Below are 19,845 nucleotides of genomic sequence, written 5' to 3'. Positions count from 1 at the left end.
CAAGTAGGATGTAATGAATATGTCCGCCATCAGTAAGACAAGAAGGGTGTAATGAATGTGTCCGCAATCAGTATGACAAGTAGGATGTAATGAATGTGTCCGCTATCAGTAAGACAAGAAGGGTGTAATGAATGTGTCCGTCATCAGTAAGACAAGTAGGGTGTAATGAATGTGTCCGCCATCAGTATGACAAGTAGGATGTAATGAATGTGACCACCATCAGTAAGTCAACTAGGATGTAGTGAATGTGTCCGCCATCAGTAAGACAAGTAGGATGTAATGAATGTGTCCGCCATCAGTAAGACAAGTAGGATGTAATGAATGTGTTCGCCATCAGTAAGACAAGTAGGATGTAATGAATGTGTCCGCCACCAGTAAGACAAGTAGGATGTAATGAATGTGTCCGCCACCAGTAAGACAAGTAGGATGTAATGAATGTGTCCGCCACCAGTAAGACAAGTAGGATGTAATGAATGTGTCCGCCATCAGTATGACAAGTAGGATGTAATGAATGTGTCCGCAATCAGTAAGACAAGTAGGATGTAATGAATGTGTCCGCCATCAGTAAGACAAGTAGGATGTAATGAATGTGTCCGCCATCAGTATGACAAGTAGGATGTAATGAATGTGTCCGCCATCAGTAAGACAAGTAGGATGTAATGAATGTGTCCGCCATCAGTAAGACAAGTAGGATGTAATGAATGTGTCCGCCACCAGTAAGATAAGTAGGATGTAATGAATGTGTCCGCCATCAGTAAGACAAGTAGGATGTAATGAATGTGTCCGCCATCAGTAAGACAAGTAGGATGTAATGAATGTGTCCGCAATCAGTAAAACAAGTAGGATGTAATGAATATGTCCGCCATCAGTAAGACAAGAAGGGTGTAATGAATGTGTCCGCAATCAGTAAGACAAGTAGGATGTAATGAATGTGTCCGCTATCAGTAAGACAAGTAGGATGTAATGAATGTGTCCGCCACCAGTAAGACAAGTAGGATGTAATGAATGTGTCCGCCACCAGTAAGACAAGTAGGATGTAATGAATGTGTCCGCCATCAGTAAGACAAGTAGGATGTAATGAATGTGTCCGCCATCAGTAAGACAAGTAGGATGTAAATGAAAGTAGGATGTAATGAATGTGTCCGCCATCAGTAAGACAAGTAGGATGTAATGAATGTGTCCGCAATCAGTAAGACAAGTAGGATGTAATGAATGTGTCCGCCACCAGTAAGACAAGTAGGATGTAATGAATGTGTCCGCCACCAGTAAGACAAGTAGGATGTAATGAATGTGTCCGCCATCAGTAAGACAAGTAGGATGTAATGAATGTGTCCGCCACCAGTAAGACAAGTAGGATGTAATGAATGTGTCCGCCACCAGTAAGACAAGTAGGATGTAATGAATGTGTCCGCAATCAGTAAGACAAGTAGGATGTAATGAATGTGTCCGCCATCAGTAAGACAAGTAGGATGTAATGAATGTGTCCGCCATCAGTAAGACAAGTAGGATGTAATGAATGTGTCCGCCATCAGTAAGACAAGTAGGATGTAATGAATGTGTCCGCCATCAGTAAGACAAGTAGGATGTAATGAATGTGTCCGCCATCAGTAAGACAAGTAGGATGTAAATGAAAGTAGGATGTAATGAATGTGTCCGCCATCAGTAAAACAAGTAGGATGTAATGAATGTGTCCGCCACCAGTAAGACAAGTAGGATGTAATGAATGTGTCCGCCACCAGTAAGACAAGTAGGATGTAATGAATGTGTCCGCAATCAGTAAGACAAGTAGGATGTAATGAATGTGTCCGCCATCAGTAAGACAAGTAGGATGTAAATGAAAGTAGGATGTAATGAATGTGTCCGCCATCAGTAAGACAAGTAGGATGTAATGAATGTGTCCGCCACCAGTAAGACAAGTAGGATGTAATGAATGTGTCCGCCACCAGTAAGACAAGTAGGATGTAATGAATGTGTCCGCCACCAGTAAGACAAGTAGGATGTAATGAATGTGTCCGCCATCAGTAAGACAAGTAGGATGTAATGAATGTGTCCGCCATCAGTAAGACAAGTAGGATGTAATGAATGTGTCCGCCATCAGTAAGACAAGTAGGATGTAATGAATGTGTCCGCAATCAGTAAGACAAGTAGGATGTAATGAATGTGTCCGCCATCAGTAAGACAAGTAGGATGTAATGAATGTGTCCGCCATCAGTAAGACAAGTAGGATGTAATGAATGTGTCCGCCATCAGTAAGACAAGCAGGATGTAATGAATGTGTCCGCCATCAGTAAGACAAGTAGGATGTAATGAATGTGTCCGCCATCAGTAAGACAAGTAGGATGTAATGAATGTGTCCGCCATCAGTAAGACAAGTAGGATGTAATGAATGTGTCCGCCACCAGTATGACAAGTAGGATGTAATGAATGTGTCCGCCATCAGTAAGACAAGTAGGATGTAATGAATGTGTCCGCAATCAGTAAGACAAGTAGGATGTAATGAATGTGTCCGCCATCAGTAAGACAAGTAGGATGTAATGAATGTGTCCGCCAACAGTAAGACAAGTAGGATGTAATGAATGTGTCCGCTATCAGTAAGACAAGTAGGGTGTAATGAATGTGTCAGTAAAATGGTTTGGTTATAAATGTTTCCGCCTTCAGTTAGTAAATTTGTCTAGAGGTAAATGTGTCCGCCTAATGTGAGTAAAGTTTTAGGTGATAAATAGGTTTGCCTTCTTTTAGTAAAGTGGTCTGATGGCAATGGTTTCTGCCTTCTGTAAGAACAGTGGTCGGGTGATAGATGTGTCAGCCTTTTGTTAGTAAAGTACATGTAGTCTGATGATAAGAGTGTCCCCCTTCTATGAGTAAAATGGTATGGTGGTAAGTGTGTCAGCCTTCAGATAATAAAATGGACTGGTGGTAAATGTGTAAGCCTTCAGTTAGTAAAATGGTTTAGTTATAAATATGTCTGCCTTCAGATAATAAAATGGACTGGTGGTAAATGTGTAAGCCTTCAGTTAGTAAAATGGTTTAGTTATAAATATGTCTGCCTTCAGATAGTAAAATGGTATGATGATAAATGTGTAAGCCTTCAGTTAGTAAAATGGTTTAGTTATAAATATGTCTGCCTTCAGATAGTAAAATGGTATGATGATAAATGTGTCCGCCTTCGAAAAGTAAAATGGTTTAGTTATAAATATGTCTGCCTTCAGATAGTAAAATGGTATGATGATAAATGTGTCAGCCTTCAGATAGTAAAATGGTTTAGTTATAAATATGTCTGGCTTCAGATAGTAAAATGGTATGATGATAAATGTGTCCGCCTTCGAAAAGTAAAATGGTTTAGTTATAAATATGTCTGCCTTCAGATAGTAAAATAGTATGGTGATAAATGTGTCCGCCTTCCGAAAAGTAAAATGGTATGGTGATAAATGTGTCCGCCTTCAGGTAGTAAATGGTATGATGTAAATGGTATCCCGATAATGACATTAATCCCGCAATTCAATAATTTTATTTATACCAAAAGTTCATTATTTTATTCAAAAATTGTTAAAAAAATACTTTATTTCGTTCAAGAAAACCTTACAGTAAGCTTTTCTAACGACCCGATTGTAACCGGAAACAATTTATTAAATGACGTCAGAATAACGCAGGAAAAGATCAGCCACTTAAAATCACTTTCAAGCGTAAAATTGAAACACTTAGGACAACAACTTTTTAAAGTGTTTATTTATTGTTTACGGGGCCTGCTGACACAATACAAACAATACATAGATAAACAATTTCCATGTATGCGGTGATTCGCGATCCGAACATATCCGAAGACATTGCGTTCATCGGATGATAACTGCAATTGCCGAAAGGCAGTTCATTTAAGGAATAGAAGTTGAGGTGTAAATAGTTCAGGAAGAATGTTATTACACAACATAAATTAAATACACATAGAATGTGGTTGATGATAATGAGTTTGTGTAAAAGTAACATAAAACATATTTCTATAATTAGACTGACATTGATTGTTTCACTGTTTTTTTCATCAAACATCAATTCCCATAATCGATGCTTACATTTAACTTAGTGTTCACATTTTGATGAACGTACAAGTAAACACTTCACTCGTATTGTCAAATAAGTGAGCCATGAATGACGGCGAACTCTCCAAATGCTCTCGGATGTCTTTCATCTCACTGGCAGGTTTCACCGTGCAGCGCTCCATGTAGCATGTAATGGTGTGTGGTATGTTCTTCATCGTCTCGATCAGACTCCGCAACGACTCCGCTGTCATTTGCACATACTGAAGTATAATATGGGTGATGGAGGCTGGAGGGAGGAGGCGAAGCTCACCTAGATCTGTATTCCATATGGCAAGGCTTTGTAACGGACGGAGACTTGGTAGTGTATCCACAAGTAACTGGATATTCGTAACGCTATTTAACAAAACACGTTGTAGTTTACTCCACCTTTGATGGTTTTTAAATAATCTAAATATGTCCATTTCAACATTCGATGATACTAACTCCAATGCACATGTTGTAATATTTGTTGGATCAACCTGCACGCCTGTTGTTTTGGGTCCCACTATTTGCAGATATTCCAGCCTGTGACACTGGGACAGGTCATACTGCCCATCACGATCCACCAGTTTCATTTCTCTGAGGGAGTCAGGGGAGGATGTGATCACCTCCTGCAGCTCTTCCCCATTAATTTGATAATTGCATTCATCGATGTATAGTGACTGAATACGTTCCTTGTTTATCCTCATTAGCTTTTTTAACACTACGACATCCTGATAACTATTAATCTGGAAGTGTGCGAGATAGAGCGGTATGTCACCATAGTTGTTCGCCTTGGCTTCCCGGTACCCGGAGATTAACAGGCCCTGAAGAAGTTTACCCCCCCTGACGTCGCCGAACCAATTCATCATTGATGTTTGTGTTATAGGACTATTGATCCATGAAGACATTTGTACACCGAGCTCGGGCTTCATTCCACATATGAAAATAAATGTCTGAGAATCATCTCCCAAGATATTTTGCTGATTATCTTGTTCGTACTTGTTTGATAGCTGACTGTAGTCGTTTTCATTTAAACATAAATGAATAGCCGCTAAAAACTCTTGAAGAGTTTTCTGAAAGAATGAAAAGTGAGATGATCTCTTGATCAATGAGGATGATTTCTTCTCTGTGAGCAAGCCTGAATTTAAAGCAAATTCAACCTGCTCCCTGCTTAACAAAGCGTTGACTGTTTTGTTGCTGAAAACAACAGACGAATTTCTGCACTCTGAAAACAAAGTTGTGTATGCTAACTTTGCCAGCGCAATGTAAAACGTGGGATTTTGTATGAAGCATTCGTGTTCCTTTAATACAGATGGCAGTTCAATTTCCGGAATGTTATGCCCGCTTTGCATATCACTAAGTCTACATGATAGCATGTTTATCATGCCAGCATAAATGTCACACTTTGAATCGGTTAACGATTTGCCCTCGAACCACAGGCACACGAGCTGGGTGATACTGATAGGTGCTGACAATAATCCTTCAAGACCCTTCGCTGACACCATTTCCATGAAAGCCTCTGGTGTCCGTTCATCCGTATTTCCCTCATTAAGGATGGTGAGGATATTTTCCACGAGTTGCTCTGTGTCTGCAGCTCCTTCTATTTCAAGATATTTGTCGATCTTTGAATCCTGCACTCTGAACTGTGACAGTCGCCAGGGACGCGTTGTCGTGAGGAGTGTGGCCTTGTTGGCCGAATTTCGGAAAGGGATAACTTTTTCCTCAGATGTACAGGTACAGTTTACGTTTTCTGGATGGGTCCATTCGTCGAGGCCGTCAGCTATGATTAAACATGTTTCACTTTCTAGCACCGTCTGCAATAGCCGGAAGCCATCATCGGCATCCTTCTCGTGGTAGATTTTACGTATAAGTTTATCCTTGATCATTTGTGCTAGATCACACGTTTTACCTGAATCTCGTAGGGTGACACGAAACAAAAATGCAAACTCTTTGAAGAATTCTGGGTCGGCATAGCTTGTTTTAATACCGACGTTTTCCTCCGCTGGTAAATACTGGTGAGTCCATTCCAGGGCACACATTACGGAGAATGTGGACTTCCCGTTGCCCGGTTCACCAACAAGGAAAACATTTCTGAGCAACTGACCGTTTTTTAAGAAAAGATCTGAAAATTTTGCAACTTTTTGACCACTTTCTCCCTTTTCAATTTTGCCGATTATTCTATGATCTTTCTCCACAATTTTCGGTGCCACGTAGAATTTCCTAAGTTTGGCGTTCTTTTCTCCGAGAATGGGAGATATCGGCATGTCGCCCAACGTGGTTCGGTAATGGTTTGCCAAACGTAGTCGTAATCCTGTAGTAATGTAAAAATATAACAATTAAAATATAAAGTTAAGAACATATACGTATGCATTATCACAAGACACTTGTTGCAGAAGTTAAGTAGCAGCATTGTCACAAGGCGCTTGTTGCAAAAGTTAAGCAGCAGCATTAACACAAGACGCTTGTTGCAGAAGTTAAGTAGCAGCATTGTCACAAGGCGCTTGTTGCAAAAGTTAAGTAGCAGCATTAACACAAGACGCTTGTTGCAGAAGTTAAGTAGCAGCATTGTCACAAGGCGCTTGTTGCAAAAGTTAAGTAGCAGCATTAACACACGACGCTTGTTGCAGAAGTTATTTAGCAGCATTGTCACAAGGCGCTTGTTGCAAAAGTTAAGTAGCAGCATTGTCACAAGACGCTTGTTGCAGAAGTTAAGTAGCAGTATTGTCACAAGACGCTTGTTGCAGAAGTTAAGTAGCAGCATTAACACAAGACGCTTGTTGCAGAAGTTAAGTAGCAGCATTGTCACAAGGCGCTTGTTGCAAAAGTTAAGTAGCAGCATTAACACAAGACGCTTGTTGCAGAAGTTAAGTAGCAGTATTGTCACAAGACGCTTGTTGCAAAAGTTAAGTAGCAGCATTGTCACAAGGCGCTTGTTGCAGAAGTTAAGTAGCAGTATTGTCACAAGACGCTTGTTGCAAAAGTTAAGTAGCAGTATTGTCACAAGACGCTTGTTGCAGAAGTTAAGTAGCAGCATTGTCACAAGGCGCTTGTTGCAAAAGTTAAGTAGCAGCATTAACACAAGACGCTTGTTGCAGAAGTTAAGTAGCAGTATTGTCACAAGACGCTTGTTGCATAATTTAAGTAGTAGCAATGTCACAAGAAGCTTGTTTCAGAAGATATAAAGTAGAAGCATTATCACAGAACGCTTGGTACAAAAGATAAGAAGTAGCATTATCACAATACGCTTGGCACAGAAGAGGCAGCGAAAAAAATCATACCAAGTTTCATGTGTGTACCGGTATACAATTTTTGCATGTGACAATGGTCAAACTTTTTGCAAACCGATAGCACTGAATACCAATTTAACATGTTGCTTTACGAACCAGAAAGTTTAATCTGATTATAAACAATTTTACATGATCCATTCATTGGTACAGTTATGCACATTATCAGCAGAATTAAGATATCTGGACCAAATTTCAATCAAGAGTTTGAAACTCACCACTCAAATGTAGCCGTTTTTAGTAATGGAGACCTTGATCTTGAATCCACTCCCACCCATTGACTTTGACTCCAATCCCCCTCTAAAGCGATCCCAAGCCAGCCCTTTACATCAGCTACCTTCTTACCAAGATTCATAACTAGTCACCAATGGTAGCCTAATTTATTGGGCACAAACACTTGTTTGACGCCACCCAACCAAACGACATCCTCATTCTGATAACCCTGTTTTCTCTGAAAGCCTCTTTAAAAAGCCCCTTATTGGCGTTTCAGCGCTCGATACGGCATTGATGAAAAGCGCTCTTACCTTCCATCAACATCTCCCGTTCGTTCTCAGCACTGATCTTAAAATCGTCCGCTTGCAGCTGTAAACAAAACAAAGAAATAAAGCATTCCATAATTCAAAGGTTATTTTACAAAAAAAGGTATTGTAACGTGCGACGCCAAATAAACACCAGATAGCCGAACTTTCTGGCGTAATGGAACATACACCAACAGATCCCTTCAGGGAAAAGCATGCTCGACCCTGAAGGGGTCCACTTGTCTTTATATACACTAACTTCTCTATTCTCACATTGCCCGGGCTTTTGCTAATTTGCATATTACCAACCAAGTTTACATCCGGTATGAACGTACTTCCGTTTTATACGGAATATTATTATGAACGCGACTTCGGCCGCTTACAGCGGACCGTTACAGTATCAAGACACAATTGTAACTCATTAGTGTTTTTTATGTACGATGTCATTGAGGTGACATGCATGAGTATTATTTTAATATCTCGTTATCACGAATTACATACTCGTTCCAACGACATGCATGTTGTGGCCACGACTTAATAATCTCGAAGCCACCACTTTGTACGCAATAGACGCTGGAGGGCTCAGACCGTTTCAGTTTGTGTCATGGGTAGAGTCCCAATTGTACGCAACCTTGGTTTCGCAGCATATCTAATAAGGTCACCTCACAGAAGTATGCACACCAAAATCGCTGCATATACTCATAAAGAGACCCCCACCTACACTAAAACCGGTGATCTAATTTGATGATGTTAAACCAATGTTGCATACGGTAAGCTTATCATATAAAGTCGTACCGGTTTAATCTGTTCCACAGTGTCGTGCCTAGGGCCGGTTTGCTAGTTCAGTTGTGTCTGCTATCATGTAAAGTCATACCTGTTGAATCTGTTCCACGGTGTGTTGTGCCTCAGGTTGGTATGATAGTTCCGTTGTGTCATCTTTTATGTTAAGTCATACCTGTTTAATCTGTTCCACGGAGTGTGGTACCTTGTGTCTGTATGCTAGTTCAGTTGTGTGCTCAATCATGTAATGTTATACCTGTTTAAGCTGTTCCACGGCGTGTTGCGCCCTGGGTCGGTTTGCTAATTCAGTCTTATCCTCCAGCAGGGTGCGGAGCTTGAACAAGAACTCCACCAGTTCCGTGTCCTTGACCCTCTGGTCATGGGAGTGGCGTACGCGTCGACCAATGTCCCGAACCTTAATTGTTATGTTTGAAATAAGGATTGACTAACATAGCTTGTAGTTGTGGTGAACATGGCCCAAATTGAAATGCATACAATATATGTAGAAACATATGTATGCACGCTAAGACTCCTTGGTTAGAGTAACGAATGTACAAAATAATCAATAAGATAGTGTCCTTTTATTGGTTGTCATTCTATAATGAGTACACAGAGGAACTTCAAATAATGTAAGCTGTAAAGTTATTTATTAGTTATGAGCATTCTTTAAAATTTCATCGAAATCGATTAATCTTATCATAGTTACCTCTGTCAATAAATTTGGCTGTGTTGCAACGTTAAACGACAGCTTGTTCTGGAAATCCTTGCAATTCATCATGACGCTGATCACTCCGTTGAAGTCACTGTCTTTGATGGAGGACACGGTTTTGTAGCCATCAGGAGGCAGGAAACACTTGCCTATCTCCCAGGGAATGGTGCTCCATTTGCCGGCATTCGTATTCTTCCATGATGGTCCCGAAGACCTGTGATGTTGAATTATTTCATCACGGACGCCTTCACAAATCCCGTTTGGACAAGGAACATACTGTTTTGAAGGACCGTTATGAAATCTACAGTTTTCATGACTGGTGCATATCCTACGAGTAGGGCACTTTAACACGTTCTCTGTGAAACAAAGTGCACATGCTGCCCCGCCTGGAAGACCCTTGGATGTTCTAACGGTGCTATAGATGTCCTGGTGAACGCATGTCAGTACGTCCTCCAGAAAATCTTGTAATCCGTCCTTGGTGATGTTGAGGGCGAGGGCGGCCTTTACCCAGTTCTGGGCTTCCTTCTCCTTTAATGATTCTCTATAAGAGGCCATTGTTTTGCCATTAGATCTTATTCAATACCTGGTAAAAGAAACAAGTCACTGAGTATTACTTACATTACAAAAGTCCCCTTCGGATTCTTAAACAAATTGAAATTACTAGCATTAAAATAAGAGCTGCACTCTCACAAATAAGTTACAGTTTGCCAACTTATTTATTATTGTCTTGGAATGAGCCATGTTTTTGCATAAATATCTGCAAACTAGTGGTATTAGACTGCTGACAAAAGATCAGATCGCAGATTTTCATATTTCCATCGAAAATTTCTGGCTAAAAGAGTTACTAACGGTTTAAGAAAAACACATTTTTTTAAACTAAACTATGAAAATCTGCGATCTGATTTTTGTCAGCAGTCGTATATCACTGGTTTCCATTCATTTTGATATAAATTGGGTCGTTCCAAGACAAAAAAAATTTAAGTTGTCAAAACATTCAATCTGTGAGAGTGCATCTTTAAGAAAATGTTGAAATAGCCACCACATTTTTCACGCATAAATTAAATTTTTTTTATTGGCCTGCATAATATCCCTATTGCCCTCTATCCGCACACAAAATTACATGAATCAAGTTTTAATACTTCATTAATTGGCAAAGATCCAGTCATGAGATAAAGTTTGTGTTTTCACTGCTATGCTGCTATAGCAGCCAAATATATCATAGGTGCTATACACAGCAGCTTTTTATAACCTTTGGATAACATTTTTGTTGTAATAACAGGACCAAAGTGTAATAAAATTACTATTTTGTATTTACCACATTTTTGTCTGCCTCTTTCGAAAAATCAAGTCTCTAAGCACCTTTTAGTTATGTAATGATCCAGTTAAAGTCATTCTCATTCATCAGAGGTTCGATCATGATAAATCTAACTGTGGTACCTATAGCACCATCAGTCTGGTGAATGAGAATGGTTAAAGTAGCATATAGTGACTATTTATGGTGCCGTAGTAACCATTTTTTGCCCAAGAGTTAATTTAATGACATGCATAATGTGAAATCGGTAGGGGATTAATAATTACATTATACACAGCATAAAATTATTTAAGTAATGTCCTTTGTAAAGGGTTACAGTTATTTAATGCATTTTATAAAATAAAACAATTTAATGCCATGCAGTCACATAGCCATTTATTTCGGTAAATACATAAGAATAACTCTTAAATCATCTTAGTGTTCAATATTAAATTTTCTCTACTGGTCCAGCCTCTATCTAAATCTACCGATTTAACTGATTAAAGCCAATAACATCTGATTGTTCATTTTCCAAAACAGCAGTACTGCAGATTTTCCAAAACAGCAGTACTGCAGATTTTCCAAAACAGCAGTACTGCAGATTTTCCATAACAGCAGTACTGCAGATTTTTCCAAAGTACTGCAGATTTTCCAAAACAGCAGTACTGCAGATTTTCCAAAACAGGAGTACTGCAGATTTTCCAAAACAGTAGTACTGCAGATTTTAAAAATTCTGTCATCCCATTGATCAAAAATGTAATTTCGAACGCTAATTTGTTTACAAACTTTATATACATCAAAGTATGAAAAACGTTCTGATTGTTTTGCTGATAAAACATACAGTTGTCACCCTGTTTATTAATTGAATCAAGGCAGATCCGTGGTATAGGGTAAGACTTTTGACTATCAATTGCAGGGTTCGCAGGTTCGATTACCCTGCAGCCCTACAGACTATAGTATCAGGTATCATCAGATCTACTTTTTGACATGACACGTTAAAATAATTGATGCGTCGGGGTAACAAATTTAAATGGGATGTATCGTGTTATGCGGTTTAAATCGTGTGAATTAAAAGACCGCTTCATATAAATACGTTCATATTAGAGAGCACATGGATATCATACTGAGTGTGCAAAAATTCAAGTCTGAAGTTGATATTTTCAAAATGGTTACCACGGCAGTTACATGTATTTTGATATCAGGTAAATGGAAAAGAAGTTTTCTATAAGACATATAGTGAAAAGTAGCATCTCCTTTTTAATGAATCAACATAAATTATTATTATTATCATTATAATAATAATAATAATAATAATAATAATAATAATAATAATAATAAAAAAAAATAATAATAATGTTTTATTAGGAATCAGCATAGGGTGAATAAGTTTTGATAGCGTGTCAGCTAAGGAACATTAATGTGAAATTATTTTATAACCTGGCTAGAATACATGTTTTTTCCAAATAGACGGCCATTTATTTTTACAAATCAACATGGGGTGAAGGAACTTGATACAGCGTCACCTTCTGAACATTTCTGTGAAATTATTTTGAAACTGGGCCAGCGGTTTCTGATAAGAAGATTTTCAAAGTTTTTCCTTACGGTTGCCATGGCAACCAGATATCTGCATGGAACCACTTTTATTGAAGTAATCTGGAAGGAGATGGACAATCACCATATCACAAAAGCTCATGATGAGCACAAAACGCGCTCAGGTGATCTAAAAAAGTTATATTAATATCGTTATTAATTTTAAGGAAATAAAATATAATCACACGTCAGATTATTGATTGGTTGATGATTATGTGTTACTATAATTCCAAGCCTATAAATAGGCTGCGCTGGGATACCAAAATCATTTTTCACAAAGTTTAATACTAGAAATGATGGTCTCTTCATAATTATAAAGAACACAAAATATATATTATACCGGAATACAATATTTTTGTTTATCAACAAGCACAATTCGTAAAATATATGTTTAACAAGTTAGAGATGTTTGTCAAACATTATGCCCCCCTGAGCACCATGTTGTCAGGATTATTTGGACAATTGAATCAGGGTTCGAATTTAGACTCGCATACTCGCAAAATGCGAGCGACATTTGGAAATTGCGAGTGACTTTTATTCAAGCTCGCAAAATTCTGCGAGTGGCTTTTTCTAGACCACAAAATGTTAAAAGGAAAGTAGAATAAACATGAACTTAATTCCGCTATGTAGTCGAGTGTAAACAGCCTATAAGTGGCATGTTTACACTACCAGTATAAAGAAGACAGTACGGAGTCATGCTCTAGTAGGTTTTCAAAAATAGAACAAATACGGAAAAGGCCGAGTTTTATCTCGAATCTTTCCGGGATGCTCCGAGGCGTGCGTAATACAAAGTAAATACGACGTAATCACCTAGCTCAATCATTGGCTAAATTTAGCGCTTTTGCGCACTATATGTAAACCCCATCATCCTGTCAAAATGAATAGACTTCGCATGTAGACTTCGTTGATCGATATATTTCATGGTCCAAAGTATCCACGCTACATTTACTGTTGCTTTTTTATTTTAAATTTATTATTTTATTGTTTTTAATACTTATAGACTTAATGAAATTTGTAGCGTGCTTGTCGAATGGGTATTAAATTACCCGATGGCGAGGGTAAATATACAAAGTGAACAATGTCAAATTATTGGACAGCTTTGTTATCAAAAAGCTGCCAGCATCAGACGAGTCTTTCCATACCCCCCAAATAGAATAAGCCATCAACAAGTTCTAGTAGTCGAGTCACTCAAGATTGATACTTTTTAATATTCATAATATGTCTTAGGTGTTAATTTCTACTTTAATTATACAATATTATAAGGAAACAAAGCAAATAATAAAATTGAAAGTTGATTTGTCATTTTGCGAGTTGCCTCAAAATGCACTCGCAAAATTTTGCGAGTGCTCCTCAAAGTTAAATTCGAACCCTGCTGAATGAAATATGCATGGACCCTAAAATCAAAAGGGGTCATCTACAGGTCAGGCAAAACCCCCAAGTCAAGTTTGAGGGCCATGGGTGCTATTGTAGCTACATGGGTGCAAGCTGCCGCCAGTGATTGTCGAGTTATCACTCGAAGAACGTTTTCGCATTCAAGGTCACTGTGACCTTGACATTTGACCCGATGACTCCTAAAATCAATAGGGGTCATCTACTTGTCAGGCCCAGCCTCCATGTCAAGTTTGATGATCATAGGTTCAGGCATTGTTGAGATATCACTGTAACAAAGACAGGTCATTTTTTGACTTTGAGAAACATATTAACTATTATACATCATTGGAAAGGTCTTTTCAAATGCAGATTAATGGTTTTTAATTGAAGTCCATATCTTTAATGGTTTTAAAGTTATTGCGTTTTAAAGTTGTTATGGTTACTGAAAACATGAAGCCAAAATAATAATTCTCAATATTCCTCTTTTGTTCAAAGTATCTCACACATTTCACCATGTTTATTGGGAGAAGCTTTAACTATATCGCATGTAAGGTCACCATGACCTTAAACTTTGGCCCGATGACCCCCAAAATCAACAGGGGTCATCTACTAGTCAGGGCCAACCTTCATGTTAAGTCTAATGACCATAGGTCAATGAATTGTTAAGTTTGCCTTTAAGGTCACTGTGACCTTGACCTTTGACCTGATGACCCCAAAAATCAATAGGGGTCATCTACTAGTCATGCCCAACCTTCACGACAAGTTTGGTGACCATACGTCCAGGAATTGTTAAGTTACCACTCGGACAAGGTTTGGTTTACCGACGGACGGACATGTGCAAAGCAATATACCCCTCTTCTTTTAAGTGGTGCATAATAACATGTATGGTTAGTCTAAAATAAAAGATGTGTTAAACAGGATCCTTCTTATCCCTAACATAAAGAAAATCGTAAAAAAAATCTGTCAACGTTCAATTATTTGAACTACATGTTTGGCAATGCACCAGTCAATTGTAACCACAGCCCCCAGGTCCGGGGATAAACCGGGGAAATGGGCCATGTTCTGTACCTTCCAGGTGGCCCCGCAGTGCTAGGTGAATGCGGTGGTGTTGTCTTCCTGCCAAAAATAGCGAGGAATTGGCTTTAACTGGTACCTATGGTTCCTGGGGTGTAGAGCATTGTTGTGGGGGGGATTTTACAAGTTCGTCCCTGCAGAGCGGTGACCATACCCGGGCTTGCCTGGACCGAAAGTCAAGGTCCCCGCTATTCCCTGAACCTGGGGAGGCCGTGGTTACAATTGGCTGGTGCATAAACTATCATATATGATAATACATGTAAGTGTGCGAACCGTTATGAATGAATGAGTACAATTCTGATATTATCAGAAAGTATTTTGTTAATTCAAAGACCTTAGATTACTTATCTATTTTCCCCCTGTTTAATCAGTATGTATCCGTCGCATAGCCATGGCCAATTTGGGATTACGCAGATCGAGGAAGGACTGCATATTAAACCCTTCATCCCCTACCCACCTTCGGTTTTTATTCCTTTGGGGTTTTTGCCTTTTGGTATGACAAAAACTCGACCTGTCAAAATTTCAGCTACGCGCCTGTACTGTACAGTAAATGTTTTTGGAAGGTATTTATGGAAAAAAGACGTTCAAGCTTTGTCAGCATACTAGTCCACCTAAATGGCTGTCAACGAGTCTTTTGACGATTTTTTACTGTGGCAGACTCGTTACAGGGATACATAAGAAATGTCAAAATAAAAAAAATATATATCCCTGATCGCTCATTATTGTAGCTAGTCAGCATACATACACGTAAAACGAAAGTTGAAACATGATTTTCAAATATAAAAATAAATACGGTTTTGCATTTCCTAATGTCTCTGATTATGTACATCTATCATGTGATGCTGATTTCAAAAGTGTTGAATTATGTTAAAAAAACATCAAACCTCACATTTACGGCCGCTATCCAGGTAAACTATATTAGAGGAATTTCACGACGGGGTAAATTTTTAGGTCGACGTTATATTCTATACACGCTCACGGTCTGACCATTGGAATCTATACAGCCTTAAATTTTTCCGTAAAGTAAACCATGAAACTGTTGACTGCGACCATTTCAACTTGTTCTATTTCCGGATAACACTTTAAGCTCCCGTTTTAGTATAATAACTCTTTTAAGGGATTATAACTTGTCGACATGAATAAACAGCCTCAAGTCAACTTTGTAAGTGCTCCATCACCATGATTTGTCGCTGTGGTATGAAAGGATTGGGATCAAGTATGCTAACAGTAAAAGATATATGATTTTACTTTGACGTTTGAAATATCAAAGACGAATATTTGAATGTTATTTTATGTATGTTTGGTTCATAATGGTACTTTGTCAAGTGTAAGACCCACAAACCTTCTTCAAAGTTGAAGTCACTATTGCAGTTAATTGTTACCACAACCCAGGTCTGGGGAATAGTGGGGACTTTGACTTTCGGTCCAGCCTATCCAAGGTAAAATTACGCCCTGCAGCGAAGAACTAATGGTCAAACCAAATCAAAGGCTCCCACATCACGGGAACCCTAGGTAAGGTCCATTCCAGCTATATTTTGCGCGAAGATAAAACCACACTATTCACCCGGCACTGCCAGGCCATCTGGAAGGTAAAAACATGGCCCATTTCCCTGACTGCATGTGTCCCTGGACTGGGTCGGGGCGTGGTTACAAATGAATGGGGCATAACATTCTAAATGCAATGTCAGATTCACATTGAGAGAATTGCTACCATTTGTCCAAATATTATTTTCATCGATTGTGGCAATGAAAGCAGATAGATCAGATATAATGCACAGTAAAGATTTTCCTTTTTTTTGTAATATATCTTGAATAATATCAAAGACTGTGGGAACTGAAAGGTTTTATACCAAGACTTACAGTCATAGTTGATAATGACAAAGTTATCAAGTATTGCATTATTCAAATATAATTTCAGGTTATGCAGGTTGTTGAGAGCAATTAATATGATGAGGGAAGGCAGGAAAGAGTACCAGTCTTATAGTCTGGTAATGTTAACAAAAAATGTTTAAAACACCTTCTTTTTTAATCATGATTTTCCAATATGATATTATGTGATCCTAAAATTGGACTTTTTTCTTTATTGGATTTTTAGGAATATTTAACTGCTTCAGACTTTGAAATAATATCATGACAGTAAAGCAAACCACAAAGTATGTTTCAATATATTTTGCCTAATACTATCGTACAGGCCATCCATATAGCACACTTTTGTTGTAAAAAAACATCTTAATATTTGCACAATAGGTTTTAAGACTGATTTTTTGAAGGTGATCAACAAAAGAACGATTTTTCATAGAATATTCTTTTATAGTTTGATTTAATTGCAGTATGTACTCGTGGCAAAATGGTGTTCGAGCGTTGGCGAATAAGGATTTGCTTGCAGCGTTGAAGAACGATAATTTGTATGTTGTATTTGTTTTCTTCTATATATTTGAATACTGTGTTAAACTTTAAATCTCGCCATGAAATAAGTAGCATGCATTCCAATTTCAATTTGCCAGTATTACTATATCATAATCCTAAAAGATCCTCTACAACTAAACTGTGTGCAAAAATGTTTTTTATACATGTGAAATTCTTGTAATATCCTGCTGACAGCATTTATTCCTGTATTGCATATAAACTGATAAATGCCCAAGATTGCCAAAAAATTGCAAACTGCTGATCTTTGATAAATGGGGATGCTTTTAATTTATATCTTTATTATTTATTTTTTCAGGCAAAGAACAGAAAGAAAGGTTCTCTTAACATAGAAAGTAAAGAAATAATGAAGTTCACACTACAGTTGACAATATGGATGTGTTTCCTTTGTTATTTGAACATGATTTATTTTAACTTACATAACAAGTATGCACTACAATAATGAATATCTATATTAATAGTAATGATATTCCATTAAACATGGATATGGAAAAAATATTCTTTGACAGTGCAAGATAAGATAAATCCAGACATAGTTTCATCCACATACTTGATATTTGTCTTGTAACTACATGTATTTTATGAGGTTAAGTGGTGAGTAATCAACTTTTATCATAACAGTTTCTTATTTGGGGATAGTATGTATTTATGTTGACACTGTGTACCTTCATTCTCTTCATTTTTCTGTACGAAACAAGACCAAATGTGTCATTTTAGTTTAACCGTTTTAAACTGTATTTATTATACTCTTCATTGAATAGCCTAACAAATTTAAATGTGTTGTTATTTTGATTATATTGTATCGGTGTCATAAGGTACATGTACATGTCCATTCCTAGCCTTCAAGATAAAACAGATATATTCTTTGTTGTAAAATGTGTTCTTTATGCATAAACTACTAACTTACATTTTTCCGCTTAACAAGTATTCCAACATGCTACACATTTACTCACCGGTTGTCTAAAGTACCCGCCAACGTTGGTCGTCCCCGCATATCTGTCAATAATAGACCAGGGCATGTTAAACTATAGGCGGTATTTCTCTTGGCTCGTTGAACATATCGTTATAAGAAACTTAATATTTTTCATTATCTGATTTTTAGAAAAAACAATGTACTTTCCTCTGTTCGAACGACATGAAGGCAAACAGCCAACGGTTGTCCGTGACACAAATAAATATCACGCTCTGATAGAATGCAGTTAAATTATAGACCGAAAATCTGAAATAAATACAGCTTCAAACTCAACTTATTACAAAAGATAAGGTAAACGGCATCTTACATGTAAACAAATAAAGAACTCGGATATGTTGAACATTTGAAGCGTGGTAGTTTACATGGCTCTTATATCAATACCATAGAAAGTTTCTATTAGAAACACAAGAAACTTGATAGTTTTCCTTTGTGCGACTATACCAAATCTATTTATATGTTAGATTTCGATTTGGTGATTTACAGAAAATGGAACGAGTACAGCGAGGCCAATGTTTAAATCATAACAAGAAACTTGATAGTTTTCTTTTGTGCGATTTTAAGAAATCTATTTATATGATAGAGTTCGAATTGATTGTTTACAGAAAATGGAACGAGTACAGCGAGGCCAATGTTTAAATCATAACAATAAACTTTATAGTTTTCCTTTGTGCGATTTTAAGAAATCTATTTATATGATAGAGTTCGATTTGATTGTTTAAAGAAAAGGGAACGAGTACAGCGAGGCCAATGTTTAAATCATAACAAGAAACTTGATAGTTTTCTTTTTTGCGATTTTAAGAAATCTATTTATATGATAGAGTTCGATTTGATTGTTTAAAGAAAATGGAACGAGTACAGCGAGGCCAATGTTTAAATCATAACAAGAAACTTGATAGTTTTTCCTTGTGCGATATTTAGAAATATATATAGTACCTCATGTTATGTAATACATTATATTATATATGATCAATAAAACAGATTAAGAACCAAAGCTGTTGTTAAATACTTTTTAAAAACTGTACAAGACAATACTGAGACTGTATAGACACCAATGTTTGTCCCAACTTGAAGATGTATAGATACCAATGATTGCCTTGAGTTGAGGCTGTATAGATTCTAATGTTTATCTAATGTTGAGGCTGTATAGATTCCAATGTTTATCTTAAGTTGAGGCTGTATAGATTCCAATGTTTGTCTTAAGTTGAGGCTGTATAGATGCCAATGTTTATCTTCAGTTGAGGCTGTATAGATTCTAATGTTTGTCTTCAGTGCAGGCTGTATAGATTCTAATGTTTATCTAAAGTTGAGGCTGTATAGATTCTAATGTTTATCTAAAGTTGAGGCTGTATAGATTCTAATGTTTGTCTTCAATTAAGGCTGTATAGATTCTAATGTTTATCTACATTTGAGGCTGTATAGATTCTAATGTTTATCTAAAGTTGAGGCTGTATAGATTATAATGTTTGTCTTCAGTTGAGGCTGTATAGATTCTATTGTTTGCTTTCAGTTGAGGCTGTATAGATTCTATTGTTTGCTTTCAGTTGAGGCTGTATAGATTCTAATGTTTATCTTAAGTTGAGGCTGTATAGATTCTAATGTTTGCTTTCAGTTAAGGTTGTATAGATTCCAATGCTTATCTTAAGTTGAGGCTGTATAGATTCTAATGTTTGCTTTCAGTTAAGGCTGTATAGATTCCAATGCTTATCTTAAGTTGAGGCTGTATAGATTCTAATGTTTGCTTTCAGTTAAGGCTGTATAGATTCCAACGTTTATCTTAAG

At 37.4% G+C, this 19,845-nt stretch overlaps 1 protein-coding gene and 1 long non-coding RNA gene across 5 annotated transcripts; one reads left to right on the top strand and one right to left on the bottom strand.

The window, feature by feature from the left end:
- Positions 1-3,528: 3,528 nt before the first annotated feature.
- Positions 3,529-18,225, bottom strand: LOC128245540 (uncharacterized). Of its 4 annotated transcripts, none has more exons than XM_052963739.1 (5): positions 18,047-18,225; positions 9,341-9,926; positions 8,891-9,049; positions 7,861-7,918; positions 3,529-6,363 (listed from the first exon to the last, which is right to left on the bottom strand). In XM_052963739.1, exons 2-5 carry the CDS (start codon positions 9,896-9,898, stop codon positions 4,079-4,081), a joined length of 3,060 nt encoding a protein of 1,019 aa, XP_052819699.1. In that variant the 5' UTR covers positions 9,899-9,926; positions 18,047-18,225; the 3' UTR covers positions 3,529-4,078. The 4 variants fall into 4 exon arrangements, with proteins under 4 accessions (XP_052819699.1, XP_052819701.1, XP_052819698.1 ...); XM_052963741.1 differs by lacking the exon at positions 18,047-18,225 and adding an exon at positions 16,012-16,145; XM_052963738.1 differs by lacking the exon at positions 18,047-18,225 and adding an exon at positions 15,559-15,645.
- On the top strand, positions 16,525-18,053 carry LOC128245541 (uncharacterized). The gene is made up of 3 exons (XR_008263175.1): positions 16,525-16,657; positions 17,000-17,074; positions 17,392-18,053. It is a non-coding gene; the product is annotated as an uncharacterized LOC128245541 (long non-coding RNA).
- Positions 18,226-19,845: the final 1,620 nt, after the last annotated feature.

This window comes from Mya arenaria, chromosome 9 (genome assembly GCF_026914265.1).
Source record: "Mya arenaria isolate MELC-2E11 chromosome 9, ASM2691426v1".
NCBI lineage: Eukaryota > Metazoa > Mollusca > Bivalvia > Myida > Myidae > Mya > Mya arenaria.
Note: the sequence above shows the minus strand (reverse complement) of the source record. Positions and strands in the feature narration are given on the sequence as shown.

Bases quoted from the DNA above. Each gene is read 5' to 3' on its own strand.
- LOC128245540 (XM_052963739.1), bottom strand. From the start codon at position 9,898: ATGGCCTCTTATAGAGAATCATTAAAGGAGAAGGAAGCCCAGAACTGG. The intron at 7,919-8,890 runs GTATAACATTAC...TTTTGTTTACAG, and splicing joins CCGTGGAACAGCTTAAACAG to CTGCAAGCGGACGATTTTAA. The intron at 6,364-7,860 runs GTAAGAGCGCTT...ACATTACTACAG, and splicing joins ACGGGAGATGTTGATGGAAG to GATTACGACTACGTTTGGCA.